Below are 16,923 nucleotides of genomic sequence, written 5' to 3'. Positions count from 1 at the left end.
CTAAGTTAAAATGTGCCATGAACTGAAATGGAAGGGAATGCCCTGAATGTTGTGGGGCGAGGATATGTGTGGCGCCACACCACCACACAGGACAGTTGTGGCTGAGAAGGCCTAGTTGTGACTCTCTTTCCTTTCCTTTTCCCCCCTCACCGCTCGCAGGGACATACCAAGGCCAGTGGGCCGGAGGGATGCGTCAGGGTTACGGCGTTCGGCAGAGTGTCCCATACGGCATGGCTGCGGTTATCCGGTCGCCATTAAGAACGTCGATCAACTCTTTGCGCAGCGAACACACCAATGGCACGGCGTTGCACCCCGATGCGTCCCCTGCCATGGCCGGGAGCCCCGCAGTCTCGAGGGGGGGATTTGTCTTGATGGCCCACAGCGACGCGGAGATCCTGAAGAGCAAGAAGAAGGGCATCTTCCGGCGTTCCCTGCTGAGCGGCCTCAAGTTGCGCAAATCCGAGTCCAAGAGCTCACTAGCCAGCCAGCGGAGCAAGCAGAGTTCCTTCCGCAGCGAGGCGGGCATGAGCACCGTGAGCTCCACCGCCAGCGATATCAACTCCACCATCAGCCTGGGCGAAGCCGAGACCGAGATCTCCGTCATAGAGGACGACATTGACGCCACCACCACGGAGATTTACGTGGGAGAGTGGAAGAACGACAAGAGGTCCGGCTTTGGCATCAGCCAGCGCTCGGACGGCCTCAAGTACGAAGGAGAGTGGGCCACCAACAAGCGCCATGGCTACGGCTGCATGACCTTCCCCGACGGCACGAAGGAAGAGGGGAAGTACAAGCAGAACATTCTCGTCAGCGGCAAACGGAAGAACCTCATCCCCTTGAGGGCCAGCAAGATCCGCGAGAAGGTGGACCGGGCCGTGGAGGCGGCCGAGCGGGCAGCCACCATCGCCAAGCAGAAAGCGGAGATTGCAGCTTCCAGGTAGGTCCTTGGCAATGGCCTTGGGGGTTGACCATCCAGGAGAAAGGGGAGGAGGGAGGGACAGGCATTCTTTTGGTTAATAGGAGGGTCGCTAAAACTAGTGCTAAAACATCCTGCTGGGTGTCTCCTTTGCTCTAATCCACCCCTATCCACTAAAAACCAAGGTTTTCAGTGGTTCCACGGACCAAATTCTACAGAGCAAGGAATGTGCAGTTTAACTACCCCTTGGGCAATTCTTTTGCTCAGCATAATGATTGGGAATAGATTGCTTAGCATAACCCTGAAGTTTTGTAAGAATGCAGGGGAGTGCCTTGGTTTAAGATGATTACCCCCATGTTCCATCTCTTGCATTTGCCCTTTCTCGAGAAACTGTGGCTCTGTTGCTCCTCTCGGGGTCTGAAAACCCCAGGAGCAGATAAAAGAGACAGGGCTCCATCTCATGGGCCCCCAAACCTGGCAACTTTAAGACTTGTGGACTTCAACTCCCAGAATTCTCCAGCCAGCTGTGCTGGAGAATTCTGGCAGTTGAAATCCACAAGTCTTAAAGCTGCCAAGTTTGAAGATTTCTGCTCTGAGTCGGGTGCTTTAGAGTGCAAGTTTTACAGCAGATTTAGCACCACTAATTTCACTCCTTGTCCCAAGTCAGTGGAAAATTGTGCCATCGACAACATTTCAGCGATGCAATCCTGGATGTTAATTTAAGGAAGCAGTAGGGCCATGCCTGCGTTATAGATGGACGATTGAATCTTCCCAGTTGAGAGAACTTTCTGTTAGCACTTAACAGGTGGTGGCATTAATAGCAATATTATCATGCATGACAGTTGTCAAAGCCTTTGGATGTGTGAATAAGTAATGTAAGAAGAGAAGTTGGGTATATCTCTCTTCTTTCTTTCTCTCTCCCCCCCCCTCTCTCTCTGCCTGTTATTTATTGCTTCACCTTCATGTGTCATTCTGTGCATCTAACAGATTCCACTCACTAGTCTCTAATCTTACCTGGCTACTCCAGAGCTTGGATTAACGGGAAGCCTAGTTGAAGTTCTTCTCCCCTTCTAGATGTCTGGGCTGAATGATTGACAGAGAAAGGCACCCATTTACAGCTAACACTAATAGAGAAGACTTAATGAACTCAATCTGTATAGTCTGGAAGACAGAAGGAAAAGGGGGGACATGATCGAAACATTTAAATATGTTAAAGGGTTAAATAGGGTTCAGGAGGGAAGTGTTTTTAACAGGAAAGTGAACACAAGAACAAGGGGACACAATCTGAAGTTAGTTGGGGGAAAGATCAAAGGCAACATGAGAAAGTATTATTTTACTGAAAGAGTAGTAGATCCTTGGAACAAACTTCCAGCAGACGTGGTTGGTAAATCCACAGTAACCGAATTTAAACATGCCTGGGATAAACATATATCCATTGTAAGATAAAATACAGGAAATAGTAAAAGGGCAGACTAGATGGACCATGGGGTCTTTTTCTGCCGTCAGTCTTCTATGTTTCTATGTTTCTAAAAGCCCTCTCAACAAGAGGATAAATGTAGATATGCCTTCTTCTTAGAGCAAGACTAAAGTCTATGCTCTAGTTTGGACAGAACCTCTCTGAGGTTGCACGCAAGGAAGAAGCTCAAGACTCAGTTGAGATGATTAGATAGAGTCAAGTTTCAGAAAAAACAGTAGGACAGGTACCCTACCTACTGTCTATTAATGCAGGCACCGAAGTGGGATGATAGCCATCTTCCAATGCACAAAGTGTTGTTTGTCAACCCCAAGAGATCACGGTAAAACTCCCAGCATTGCAAACGAGTTGTGTTGCAGAAACACAAACCTCATTTTGCATTTGCTAACCCTCTTTCTGGCAGCTTCTTCAGAAGGGCCACTCTGACATTATCCTGGCCCACTCTGGACATTCAGACAACCCCGAGAGAATTGACCTGAGATACAAATACAACGAAGAGCTGTGTGAATGGCACATAGATAAAGAGGGCATCTCTGGTTGGGTTACGTCAGAAAGGTCTCAGAAGAGGCTCTGTCCATCTGTCCATCTGTCTGTCTTTACTGTCTTTTAAGACTTGTGGGCTTCAACCTGCAGAATTCTTCAGCCAGCCCTGGGGAATGCTGGGAGTTGAAGTCCACAAGTCTTAATGATGCCAAGTTTGTGGAGAGACAAATGCCTGCAATTATAATAATAATAATAATAATAACAGAGTTGGAAGGGACCTCAGAGGTCTTCTAGTCCAATCCCCTGCTTAGGCAGGAAAACCCACACCACTTCAGACAGATGGTTATCTGACATCTTCTTAAAAACTTCCAGTGTTGGAGCATTCACAACCTCTGGAGGCAGGTTGTTCCATGGATTAATTGTTCTAACTGTCAGAAAATTTCTCCTTAGTTCTAGGTTGCTTCTCTCCTTGTTTAATTTCCACCCATTGCTTCTTGTTCTATCCTCAGGTGCTTTGGAGAATAGGTTGACTCCCTCTTCTTTGTGGCAGCCCCTGAGATATTGGAAGGCTGCTATCAATTCTCCCCTGGTCCTTCTTTCCATTAAACTAGCCATGCCCAGTTCCTGCAACCGTTCTTCATATGTTTTAGCCTCCAGTTCCCTTTGTCCCTCTTCTCTGCACTTGGTGAAGAAGAAGCTCGGAGCAGCTGTGGCTTTTTTTTGGCAGACCTTGAGAAACGTTGTTTTCAAAGCTGCCACAGTCAGAAAGGTTGGGGGTGGGACACCTGTGGAAGGACACCTTCCCAGGCGGCAGATGTTCCCTGATGGATGACACTCCGTCTGGGGAAGAGCAGGGGGCTCTTGTCTCAATGCATGCAAGCCCAGCAGAGGAGGGGGTTGGGAAAGGCTCCACTCCAACCCCCCAACACCAGTGGAATAAATTGCACTACTTGCCGAGGCTCCTGTGCAGAGCTCCTCCTCCTCCTCCTCCTCCTCTTCCTCCCCCCTTCCTCCACTGCTACAGAATACCAAAATAGTTCTGCAGGGTTTGCCCATCCTCAGTGCCTGGTCGGGGGAAAAAAAAAAGGCTGACGGCTGGGCAGCCTTTGCCGATTGGATCCACTCTCCCAGCGCCTAGAACGGGGTGTGGGGTGCCGTGAACAGGGTCTGCCCTGCCAGGGGGTCCCCCGAATCTGAAGGGGCGGGAAGTGGGGCGAAGGGAGGGAGGGCTTGGCGCAGAACATTCTGTCCCTGCGCTCCCTGGGTGTTTTTTCAACCACAGGGCCAGATGGAAGCCGACAGAAGTGGAGCGGCGGGGTAGCGAGACAGGAAGGAGGCAGGCAGCGGCTCCGGTGATTCATCCTTGGCGAGGCAGCGGCTCCTTTTTTCGGAGAAGGAGGTCAAGGCAGGGAAAGGGGAAGGAGCAGCCGTGTATGAGAGGGAGAAGTGGGATTCTTCCCCCCACTACACACACATCTGGGACAAACCTGTTCCTCCAGCAATCCACCCTTTCCTATCTATCCATCTCTCTCTCTCTCTCTCTCTCTCTCTCTCTCATCTATCTATATCTATCTATCTACCTACCTACCTACCTCTCTCTCTCTCTCTCTCTATCTATCTATCATCTATCTATCATCTATCTATCATCTATCTATATCTATCTATCTATCATCTATCTATATCTCTCTCTCTCTCTATCTCTCTCTCTCTCTCTCTCTCTCTCATCTATCTATATCTATCTATCTACCTACCTACCTACCTCTCTCTCTCTCTCTCTCTATCTATCATCTATCTATATCTCTCTCTCTCTCTATCTCTCTATCTCTCTCTCTCTCTCTCTCTATCTCTATCTCTCTCTATCTCTCTCTATCTATCTATCTATCTATCTACCTACTTACCTACCTACCTACCTACCTACATACATACATACATACATACATACATACCTATCCATCCATCCATCCACCCATCCATCCACCCATCCATCCATCCATCTATTGGATTTGTATGCCAACCTTCTCTGAGAACTTGGGGCGGCTCACAACACAATAAAAAACAATGTACGATATCAAAATCTAAAATCCAATTAATATAATTAACTACTCTAAAAACCCTGGAACATTAAAAATAATTCATTCACATTCAACAAGCATACATCGCACATGTCAACCGGAATCTAAGATCTAGTGACCCCCAAGCCTGGGAGCATAGATGGGTTTTCAAGTCCTTACGGAGGGTGGGGGCAGTACAGATCTCGGGGGGGAGCTGATTCCAGAGCCCCCCCTCCCAGAGAAGGCTCTTCCCCTAGGCCCCGCCAAGTGACATTGTCTGGTTGACAGGACCTGGAGAAGGCCTACTCTGTGGGACCTGACCGGTCGCTGGGACTCATGTGGAAGAAGGCAGTCCAGGAGGTAATCTGGTCCGATGCCATGTAGGGCTTTATTGCTTCTTTTCCTTCTCTTCCTTGTCTTCCTCCTCCTCTTCCAGCAACCCCTCTCTGGTTGCTTCTCTTCCTCCTCCTCCTCCTCCTCCCTTTTTACCAAGCATCTTTCCTGCTGTATCAGCCCCCACCCACCCCACGCCCAGCTGGGCCCAAAAAAGGCTGCTCAGATGGGTCTCCCTTATGGAGGGACCTCAGATACTAATCCTGCCAGTTGGGTTGTAGGGGGAAAGGACCAGGTGGCCCCTGGGTGGAGGGGAACGAGTCTTCCTCCGAGGAAGGAGAAGAAGAAGCAGCCCCATCGAGGATCAGGATCGGATATATATTTTTGTTCCATTTGTTTTGTGAGTGTGAGCCTCCAGGATAAACTAGCAACTCTAGGAATTTCCTCCAACCTGGCATTCTGCAGATGGTTTAACTGCAAACCCCTGGAATACTTGGCAATACAAAGCATGCTGCTCCTTAGGGAATTGTCAGAAAGTTATAGTCAAAAGTGTATAAAACAGGTAGACATCCATTGACATCACCACCACCACCATCTAATTCCGAAATTCGATGCATGTACATACAAATGGTAAAATAAATCTGCTAACAATATGAAAATAGGAACCATTAATGAGCTTTATTCAGGGTATACGTAAAGCTCAGGGTATGCTGCGAAGGCATCCAAATGCTTGATTTATGGTTCCATATTTTGTATAAACACAGAAAGGTGAACTAAAGCATGGTGGACAGAGTGCATCCCGCAGTTAACAAACTTCTTAATAACACCGTGCTATATTTCCGAGAGAGATTAATTTGACGAAGAGAAACAAAACCTCGGAAAGATGGAAGAGCTAATCCAGACAGGATATAGTGCTTAAGGCGGATGGCTCAAGTTAAACCAGGTGAAGATCCGTCCGGTACAGATGCTTTTTGATCCCAGAGCTGCTTTTGGACTGTGTCGGTCATTTCCCCTGCCCCCTTTTCTTTGCCCCTCCCTCCTTGTCCTGCTGCTGTAGCTTTTACTGTCCAAAAATCTACTTTTCCTGCCCTTTGAAAGAGAGAAGAGCCATGTTCACACCCTCAAGCTGCAACTTGGTAGAAGCAGGTGTATTTCCGTGCTTTTCTATTCCCCCTCCCTCCCTCCCTCCCTCCCTCCCTAGAAGGATTATAAATGGGGCACCTTCCAAATAGGCTTTGGAAACGGGTCCAGCAAATTCTGGGGTGCACCCATCCACCTCAAGCTCTCCTTTGAGGAAAAAGTGAGGACAAAATTTGGGAGTGGAGACTTTTCAGATGTTGCTGAAGACCATTCCAGGACCTTTGTCCAGCTGGCCAGAAGTGTTGCTTTCCAGCAAGACCTGTTGGGATGTGGACCTGATTTTAGGGTCTAAAGCCAGAAAGAGTTTGTTCTGATCACTAGCTGCCTCAAAGAGTGATGCCATCACCGGAAACAGAACCTCTGAGCAAGCTTTGCTCCTTCCTAAGGAGGTTGGCGGTCTCTAATTCTATTCTTTACGTTCTACTGAATGTGCTCTGCAGCGGGAGCAAAAGATAGCTGGCCCCGGATTCTTAGGTAATCCAGATAATTAAAGGCTTTGCCCTCAGCCCCAGCTTAGCCAGATAATGAACGTCAATCCCTTTGATTACCCTTGTAATGTTGTGGCTTGTCAAGGTGGCATCATGTGATGCTTGGCAGCCCATTGGGTTGAACAAGAAATGTGTTCAACAATGCAGAGCATATGATGCCCGGGCTCTTTCGTGGGTTCCAACCCACTCAAAGAGTTCCCACTCAATTAGTCAAGTTTAAAGGGTTTTTTTCACCCTTTGGAGGGATGGCAAATAAGCCTGTTATGAGCTCTTGTGTGTGTTGATCAAGATTCGAGGGTTTCCCAGCCGGCAGTGCTCATGCCCCCTGGGACTGCAAGACAGTATTTCAGAGGGTGCGAAAACTTTAGAAGTTTAGAAGTTTCATAATTATAGTGTATGTGCATAATTATATTCATATAATTATTTACTTTTATAAGGAGTGTGGAAATATATCAGAAGCGTTCTCGGGGTGTGGGGTATAGAAAAGGAAAGAACATTATTTCTCAGCCTCAACAACTTTAAGACCGGTGGACTTCAAGCCCCAGAATTTCCCAGCCGGCCAGGAATTGAAGTGCACCCATCTTAAAGTTGTTGAGGCTGAGAAACACTAACTTAGAGGGTCCGGTCCAGTTTGCTTCTACCGTTATTTGGGGGAGGGGGAGAAATGGTGAACAGAAATGGATTTAAGTACAGATTTTAAAACATATTTTCACTCTATGTTCTCTCAAACTTTTTTTTAAAAAGAAAAGTATACTGTACAGTATTTGATCTGTTTTGCAAAGCTGTATTTGAACATTTGGAAAGCATAAAAGCCCGGAGATGACTGAATCCTGATCAAATTATTTCAGAATCTGCCCATGTCAGATTCATCCAACACTCCAGGCCTCCAGATGCAATAAATAGTAATACAGAATTGCTCATGGGAAGGAAAACATTGGCTGAACTACTCTGTTGTGTGTCTTTTTGGGCACAGGAGCCTTGACAGTTAGAACATAGAAGGTAACGTAGGATATGAGTGATTCAGACTGATAAATCACAACCTGATTCGCACTTCGTGGTAGATTCTGGCCAATCACTAGTTACTGAGGAGCAGAAGATGCAGATGTCAATAATTCAAAATTTCTTCCCCGATGGGGAAAAAAAAGATAATGGAGACAAGACACCTAAAATGTTATAAGAGGCTGCTGGTCATTATCTATAAATACTTTCATGGCACAGGGCTGGATATGTGTCCCCAGGTGTCTCTACTCAACAATAGATGATAAGGTTGGTGTGCTCCATCTCCCCAAACTTACTTCTATGACCAGGAGAAGAAACCAAAACCGAAAGATAAAAACATGTCTACAAAGTCAAGTAGAGTTTCAGTTCAGACCATCATCTTCATCATGGGGGAAAAGGCCTTCAGCGTAAAGAACAGCCACGATGGTGCTTTTTAAGAGAGGTAGCAATTATTTTGTAGATGTGTTTTGGTTCTTCTAGTTCAGCTTCTTCTCCCTAACACCAACCCTGCCAGGTATTGGTGGGTGAGGAGAGACCCTTGGAGATAGATGGTCCCAAAGATGTCCAGACCTCTGCCATGATGGGCTTCATAGAGAATGCCCAGCCATGCCCCTTGAAAGACTAGGCCTTGTTTAGCTATAGTTTATTAACGAAATAGCAGTTGGCTGGGTTAGTGACTTGCTAAGCTCTATAAGCCATTGTTTGTCAACCACACAAAACACAGAGAACCCAAGCAAAGTAAAGCCTGGCATGTTAGTGGTCTTGAGTCAGGGAGCTAAAGATCTGGTACTTAAGAAGTTTCCAATGTATTTGGAGTCTTTGATGTACTTTGGACCGCACAGCCCAAGCAGGATGGGTTTTGCATAAAACTTGGCACAGTGTGGGACGGTATATTTGTATTTGTATTTGTTAGATTTGTATGCCGCCCCTCTCCGAAGACTCGGGGTGGCTAACAACAATATAAAAAGACAATGTAAACAAATCTAATATTAAAAATAATCTTTAAAACCCCAATTTAAATAACCACTCATACATACAAGCATACCCCAGGTATAAATTCTATAAGCCTAGGGGGAAGGGAAATTTCAATTCCTCCATGCCTGACGACAGAGGTGGGTTTTAAGGAGCTTGCGAAAGGCAGGGAGAGTGGGGGCAACCCTGATATCTGGGGGGGAGCTGGTTCCAGAGGGTTGGGGCTGCCACAGAGAAGGCTCTTCTCCTGGGGCCCGCAATTCCTGTATTTTTCTAAGGGTTCACATGTCAGTTGTTCTCAGTCCCAAACATTTGCCTTAGCCCTGCCCATCTGTTTTGTGCAATAGCTCCATAAAATATGTTGCTCCCAGTCCACCCTGGGATGTAACCATGGGAAAGAAAGCAGTAGATCCAGAGAAATATCTTCCCGACTTGATTTAATTTGTGAGCCTCTCCTTGTTAGCATCTGATATTGCGCAAAAATCAAGTGGAGACGGAAGAGATAGTCCTTGTAGATGCACCCGCATTGGCTTGATATCCTGTCCCTCCAGACATTTCCTGTGTATAATTTTTCCTGCCTGCCTTGTCTTAATCAGTCATTTCTTTGATGCCCTTGATAGTGTTTCATTAGAAGTGACAGATGGTGGGAAATGCAAGTCCCTCTCCAGATGTTAATTAAGTTGCAATCTGTAAATAACCAATATAGACATATTTGGTACACGGGTTTTGCATGGCAGAGCTGTCATCGCGAAATAACCCAATAACCATCTCCTGGTGTTCTCAAGCTCACTTACATCTGCTGGTGAACATGTGCTTTGGAATGATGTGAACGTACATTTGTGCCTAACCGATGTGACTAGAGACCAACAGTGGGAAACAGCTACATACAGAGGAGACTGATGCTCCTCTTAAGACTCTCATGCTGGGTTTAAAAATGCGCCCCAAAGAAATGCACATATTTTTTTCCATATACTGTTGTAGAAGGAACCCGACAGATTCCATGTTGTCTTTTAGATGGAAATCGAGTGATGTCCCTGTTGCTTCATCTTATGCTGAGCACATACAAGTGACTCATCCTGGGCTGAAAGTCAAAAAGAACTTTGCAGCATAGCCCCACACACCTTTTCCCTGAGTTACACACGTCATCTTCTTTAATTCACATTTAATTTCACCTTCAAGACAAGATACAACCATCAACACCCATGTTTCTCACCCATGGCAACTTTTAAGGAGTGTGAACTTCAACTCCTAAAATCCTGAGAGTTGAAGTCCGCATGTCTTAAATTTGCTCGGGTTGAGAAGCCCTGGTCTGAGCCAACCAAACAAGCAAACTCCATTTCCTTCGTCCACTGTGACTGCCCACGCAGGTCTGGTGTTAAATGGAAGATATGTATTTGATTTATTCTGATTTCATGGATGGCAGGAAATAACATGTTGATGGGATCTTGAGAAGAACCCATTAGGTCCACTATGAATGGCAGAGATGTTCTGAGAGACCAGAAGAGTCTGAGCCAACATGAAGCCCCCCCCCCCCCAAACTGCCCTATGACAGCCGCCCCGAGTCCACGGAGAGGGGCGGCATACAAATCCAATAAATAAATAAAATAAATAAATAAATCAGCATACTGACAAGGAGAAGCCTCCATGATGGTACATAATAACCACATCCTGCCAAAGTTATTCACCTCCTGCCATTGAAAACTATACTGATCTTCATGGTAACTTACTAGATGACCAGGAGAAGCAATGGCACCCAACACCTGTTCCTAGGAGAAAGAGGCTATTTCTGACGTCCCCTATCCTTGTCTTTGCCTGGCCTAGGTAGGAGGAGAATCCTTCCATCTTGTACCAGTGAGTTCCATAAGTGGATCGTTCTAGCCGATGTTACAGGTGCTAGGAGATCGATTCTGGTAAAGATGGGAGGGAAAAGTCTATGGCTACCTGGGAGCCCCGAGTCTTCGGAGAGGGGCGGCATACAAATCTAAGTAATAAATAATAAATAAATAAATCTTCTTCTGAAAGAGCCGCCTGGCATCTGGGCCGCTTTGCATGCTCTCCAGCCTCCCTCCACAGCATCAATTAAGACAAGTCGATTGTCAACCACGAAGCTTGGTTGCTTGGCTGCTTGTAATTCAGGGCACAGGTTTCCCTGTCTGGTTTCAGCAGATGTTTGTGTCATGCCAGAGGTTGCATTAGCTGCTTTTCTTTTCCCAATTAGAGACCCAGCTAAGGTCCACGTTACATGGAGCGGGCAGGGAATAATAGCACCATGCTAATGTTATACGAGACTTGGAAATTGTCTACAGAAAGTTAATGGCCCTGGCTAATGGTTTACTTCCACAACCTGATATCTGATTACTAGTTAAATAAATTATTGATTAGGTGCTGGTGGCAAGCCGCTGAGAATCGGATGAGGTCATACATGTAGTTAAAGGTGGAATTTCAAAGATGGCACGGGGGGGGGGGGGGGGGCGACACTTGCCAGACAGTAGCAGTCTTTGAGAAGGTGGAAACATGGATAGAAATCTCTGGCTTCTGGTTTCTCAAAAACACCTTCCTCATGGCAGGAAGTTCCATGCCTACAATTTTAGAATATTATTTCAATTCTTTTTTTCCTCCTTTCATGACATACATTCTGAGGTCTACAAGCCCATGCATTTACAATGACCAGTGAGAGTCACTTACCTGGTTCCTAAGTAAGGCTCTAACTTCTAATGTTGCTTCCTTTTGTCATTGATGGTCAAAAAGTCAACAAATCATGGCTGAACTCAACTCTTGGTTGTGGTTATCGCACTAATCTTGATGATGACTTGATGACTTTTGACTCCATGTGACATTTAAAAACCAGTAGAAACCTGGTTTGTATTTCACGATCCATGCCATTGTGTTGTAGGTGAACAAGCCATCTATTGTTGTCCCGGAAACATACAATGAGCTTCCAAGTAAACTATTGTTGGTTGAGAAAATAAGGTTAATTCATGAATCTAGCTCTTTGTGAGGGTGTTTGTATTACTTTCTAGCTTAATATGGTGTAAATTCAGATAGTTGTGGCATATTCAACAATCCGTTGTGAAAAGAACTATTACAGTATTTGAAATACTTTCTGAACCAGACCACACTGAGTTAAGGGTGGAGAGACGAACAATTCTGAATCACAGAATATTGGTGTGAAAAGGGAGCTCTGAAGTTTCCCAAGTAAGAAACCAACAGCTACTTTCTCCTTCCTTTGCCCTCCCTCCCCAGCCCCATGGATCCCAGTCAAACAGGGCCGCCTTCTTGCATTTTTCCTCCTCCTCCTCAACGGATGGCTCCTTAAGTCTGCAGGCAGAAGCCAACATCTGCAGTGGCCATGAATAATTCATGTCCCGCCAGTCTTCTTGCACCAAAGGCCAGGATGATCAAGCCCCCCTTCTCCACGGATTGCTTCCAGAGAGAGCCAGGGAAACTGGACAAGGGCTCCTGGATTCTGATGGTGGTGCAGAGAAGTCGACCCTCTTTGGGTGGACCCTCCCCTTGTCTTTGGTTCCTTTGGGGGTGCAACCCTTGTCATGGCTCTCTCTGATCTTAAGCCTGCTTTGCCCCCACCCATCCCTCCTCCTGAGCATCCAGATTCTGCACCATCAACAGTGGCTCAGTCTAAATTTGGAGGTAGAGCCTCCCCCACTGTGGCTTCTCTCCTCCTCTCCCTGCCTTCGGTGCCTTTGTCTCACAAGAAAAAAGAGGTTCTTTTGTGCCTTTGCTCCTAGCAGGAGTTTCTGCACCTGTGGCCTCTTCTGTCCCATCTCTATGGTAACTGCCTGACATCCCACCAAGATCCTTCAAGGGGGAAGGTTGGCCCTGATTGGACCACCAAAGGTTGGACCACAGATACCGTGAGCAACCGGTGCGTGAAAGGCTCTTTGCTTGAGGGCCTTTTGCTCCAAAGCTCTACGGAGATTCCCAACCATCCTGGTTCAGATTCTGGTTTCAAAGAAGAACCAGAAAGTCCAGTTGCCCCTTGAAAAAGCACCTTTGGGGGTTTCCCTGAAGCTGCATTGAAAGCAAAGCATTGATGGAGAGTCTGAATCCTCCAGGTCATGGTTGTCCCAAAGGTCTTTTCCAAAAGGCAGCTGGATCTTCTTGCTTTTCTTTATTTCTTTTCCTTTGAAAACGTTTTGCTTCTCATCCAAGAAGCTGAAGAAGCTTCCAACCCAAAACTGAAGAAGCTTCTTGGATGTAGAGCAAAATGTTTTCAAAGGAAAATACAGAAAAGTTCAGTTGCCTCTTGGAAAAGCACCTTTCGGACATCGAAAGCAAAGATTGATTCCAATGGTCCACTTTAGAATTTGCTGGCTGGGGAATTCTGGGAGTTGAAGTCCACCCTTCTTAAAGGTATTCCTTTTGCAAAACGATCCTATGTTTACATGAAGCGGGAACAGGATTATGAGTTGAGGGTGGTCCAGCCACCCTCAGCTCCATTCCTTTCCCACCACCAATATTCGCCGGCTGGCTTTTATATCACCACCCTATCTGCAAACAATCACTCGACGGGACAGTCGCCCAGGGAGGACTTCCTGTAGAACCGAGCAAACCACTTGCTAATTGCTTCCAATCGGTTGGCTCTGGTGCCAGTGTGGTTTTTACCTCGAGGAGAAAGAATTGTGTTGTTACTGATGCATCACAAGTGAAAACAAATTAATTTTAGCCTGCAGGCAAACATTATATAATTTGCCTTGGGAAGGATCATCCAGCTGTGGGAGGGGAAGTGATGGAATCGGCATGAATTGCACACAATGCTGATTTTCATCTGTGGGCTGAGTTGTACATCCAGAAACACCTCACATGGGCAACATCTGAGGTGGGACTGGGCCAGTAGCATTTTGGAGCCTAAGGGGAGACTGCAGCCCTGGGTGTTCTCTCATGGCTACAGAAACAGGTGTGTGTGCCAGGTTGAAGGATAGCAACCTCATTTTCACCTCTTAGATGCCTGGATCATAAGAACCTTCCTGCAATTGAGTTTCAGCAGTTGACCTATGGGACCTGACCAAGTTAGGAGCAGATGCTGAACACTAGGGCTGCTGAGCTGAACTAGCCAGACAGGTTGATGGCTCAGAGAGTAAATCTGGCCAACTAGATCCTTCTCTTCCTCTCCTCCATCCAGCCTTAAAATCAAATATTGTCCAGCTTTTTGAGTGTCTATAGTTTATTAAATTTTGGATTGTTTTCATAACAGTCATGATTCAAGCATTTGCACTGGGATCTTGTCACCTGTCTGTTTCTTTTTTCCCCATCATCCGCTGATAGGCGATTTACATTATTTCACATTTCCCGATTCCAGCCATTGGTTTTGATCCAATTCCTTCAAATCTGTAATCATGGTAGTCTGTAGAGCCCACCGTGCCTCTTCTGTTCTCTGGGTGAAATACGGAAAGCGTCTCATTGTTGATTCTATGTTATCATTAACTTAAGTTCTTGACAATAAAATTTGCTGGGAAAGTATCATCTGATTTCTGCTGGAGGCCTGAGTACATTTATTCACGATTTTTGCCAAGAAAGTCCAATTGTGTGTGTGTTTTCCTTTTCTTTTCTTTCTTTTCTTTATTTATTTATTTGTCAAACATGTACAAGATAGCAGGTATAGGTATAAACAAAGGAAGTACATATAAATGAGGACAGTAAGACAAGGGCGGTAGGCACATTGGTGTGCTTATGCACGCCTCCTTTACGGACCTCTTAGGAATGGGGTGAAGTCCACGCTAGACAGATTGAGATTGAAGCTGTGAAGGTTTGAGGATGTAACAATGGAGTCGGGTAGGGCATTCCAGGTGTTGGCCACTCTGTTGCTGAAGTCGTATTTTCTTCAATCGAGTTTGGAGCAGTTTACCTTGGGTTTGTATCGATGGTTTGCCTGTGCATTATTGTGGTTGAAGCTGAAGAAGTTGTTGACACGTAAGGCATTGTAGCAGACAATTTTGTGTACTATGCTTATATCGGACCATAGGCAGCGCAGTTCCAGATTGTCCAAACCCAGAATTTCAAATCTCGTGGCATAAGGGATTCTATTGTGAGTAGAGGAGTGGAGTACTCTTCTTGTGAAATACCTTTGGACCCGCTCAATAACGTGTCTGATACAGTGTGGATTCCAGATGGATGAGCTGTATTCAAGAATTGGTCTGGCAAAGGTTTGGTATGCCTGGTGGTGGCAAGGTTTTTTTTTTTAAGAAGTAGGCATAATCCATAGGGCCAATAGATATAGATGGCTTTAGGTTATGTAGTGCCGTTTCAATGTTATCTACTGTAAAATCAATATGTAGTAAATTGTTACAATTACATTTGGTATGACTAGGAAATGGGGGAAAACAGCCATTGAACTGAAGACCATATTGAAAAGGTTGGCACAGCTTCATCATTATAGTCTTCCCCATTAGGCCCTCTTAGGGGTGGGATAGTTTTGGAGTCTTTAAGTTTGGCATTTACAAAATTATAGAAGGCTCAGGAGGAGTTCGAGTTTAGCAACTCTTCCTCCTGTTTGCAATGGTGATTGGTACATTTGGCCTTTATCTGATGGCATAAGGCTTTGTAGTGGTTTTTAAAGTTGGCTACATAGCCAGTTTTGTTTTCTCTCCAAAGATATTTTTTCCTAGATTGCAACTTTCTTATTATTATGGGTAATTTGGTGTGGGTTCGTGGGGTTTTTTGGTTGGGTTTTTGTTTGTTTGTTTGTTTGTTTGTTTGTTTTAGGGGTTATTTTAGGTGTGTATCGATTAATGACTTGATTGACTTCAAGCAAAAAAGTATTATAATGGTCTTCTGCAGTTATACAACCAGTGAACAGAAGGTGTCAATCAAGAGATGTGAGGTAGGCAGTTATGAGATCATAGTTGTTGTTGTTTTTTTAAAGTTATAATTTGGTGTCCCATCGTTATGACCCTCTTTGACAGGCACAAATTGAGTCAAAAACCAATCATGTTGTGATCACTGTTGGAAAAAGGTTTTTTAACTTGTGGGTCATAAATTGAGTTTAAGCTATTGCAGAAGAGGAGATCTAAGCAATTGTTGAGCCTACTGTTGTTCATTACCAACTGCTCCAGCCCCTTTCTGCCCGTTGTCTTCATTTTCAGTTGTTGACTTCCTCGTTTTCCTGTTCAGACATCACCTGCTCATTTACTCAAGCCAGACACCATAACCGTTCATACCTTTGTCTTTCCGTCTCCCACAGGACCTCCCATTCGCGGGCGAAGGCCGATGCCGCCGTGACAGCAGCACAGAAATCTCAGGAGGAAGCGCGGGTTGCTAGGATCACTGCCAAAGACTTTTCACCTTCCTTCCAGCACCGAGAAAACGGTCAGTACAACCTGGAGGAACCTCTGCAGAACCTTAGACTTAGCTTCTTTTCTCCTGACTCCACATCTAGGCTAGGGAGGCACAGCCATATTCCCACAGCATGGAGCAAGCCACGTTTTGTGGATTCCTCCGTGTTTCTCCATTTGGAAAAAGGGAGAAACATTTTGATTACCCACTGGCTTGACTTCTCTCCTCTCCTCTCCTTTATGTCTTCTCTTTTCTATGTCTTCTCTTCTTTCTTCTCCTCTCCTCTCTTCTTTAGCTCTTCTCTTTTCTATCTTTCTCCTCTCGTCTATCTCTCCTCTTGTCTATCTCTTCTCTCCTCTCGTTTCTTCTCCTCTATTTCTTCTCTTGTCTATCTCTTCTCTTCTATCTCTTCTCTTCTCTGCTGTCATCTCATCTCTTCTCCTCTATCTCTTCTCTTGTCTATCTCTTCTCTTCTCTTCTATCTCTTCTCTGCTCTGTTCTTCTCTATCTCTTCTCTTCTCTTTTCTATCTCTTCTCTCCTCTCCTCTCGTCTCTTCTCCTCTATCTCTTCTCTTGTCTATCTCTTCTCTTCTATCTCTTCTCTGCTCTGTTCTTCTCTATCTCTTCTCTTCTCTTTTCTATCTCTTCTCTCCTCTCGTCTCTTCTCCTCTATCTCTTCTCTTGTCTATCTCTTCTCTTCTATCTCTTCTCTGCTCTGTTCTTCTCTATCTCTTCTCTTTTCTATCTCTTCTCTTCTCTATCTCCTCTCTCCTCTTT

At 45.5% G+C, this 16,923-nt stretch overlaps 1 protein-coding gene across 2 annotated transcripts in view; it reads left to right on the top strand.

The window, feature by feature from the left end:
- JPH3 (junctophilin 3) overlaps positions 1-16,923 on the top strand; it is a 48,758-nt gene that overhangs the window by 24,691 nt on the left and 7,144 nt on the right. For both annotated transcript variants that reach the window (XM_070761833.1, XM_070761834.1), the window contains exons 2-3: positions 160-937; positions 16,055-16,179. In XM_070761833.1, coding sequence (XP_070617934.1) covers positions 160-937; positions 16,055-16,179 — 903 coding nt within the window. The remainder of the gene's footprint in view (positions 1-159; positions 938-16,054; positions 16,180-16,923) is intronic.

The sequence above is a fragment of the Erythrolamprus reginae genome, chromosome 9 (genome assembly GCF_031021105.1).
Source record: "Erythrolamprus reginae isolate rEryReg1 chromosome 9, rEryReg1.hap1, whole genome shotgun sequence".
Classification (NCBI taxonomy): domain Eukaryota; kingdom Metazoa; phylum Chordata; class Lepidosauria; order Squamata; family Dipsadidae; genus Erythrolamprus; species Erythrolamprus reginae.
Note: the sequence above shows the minus strand (reverse complement) of the source record. Positions and strands in the feature narration are given on the sequence as shown.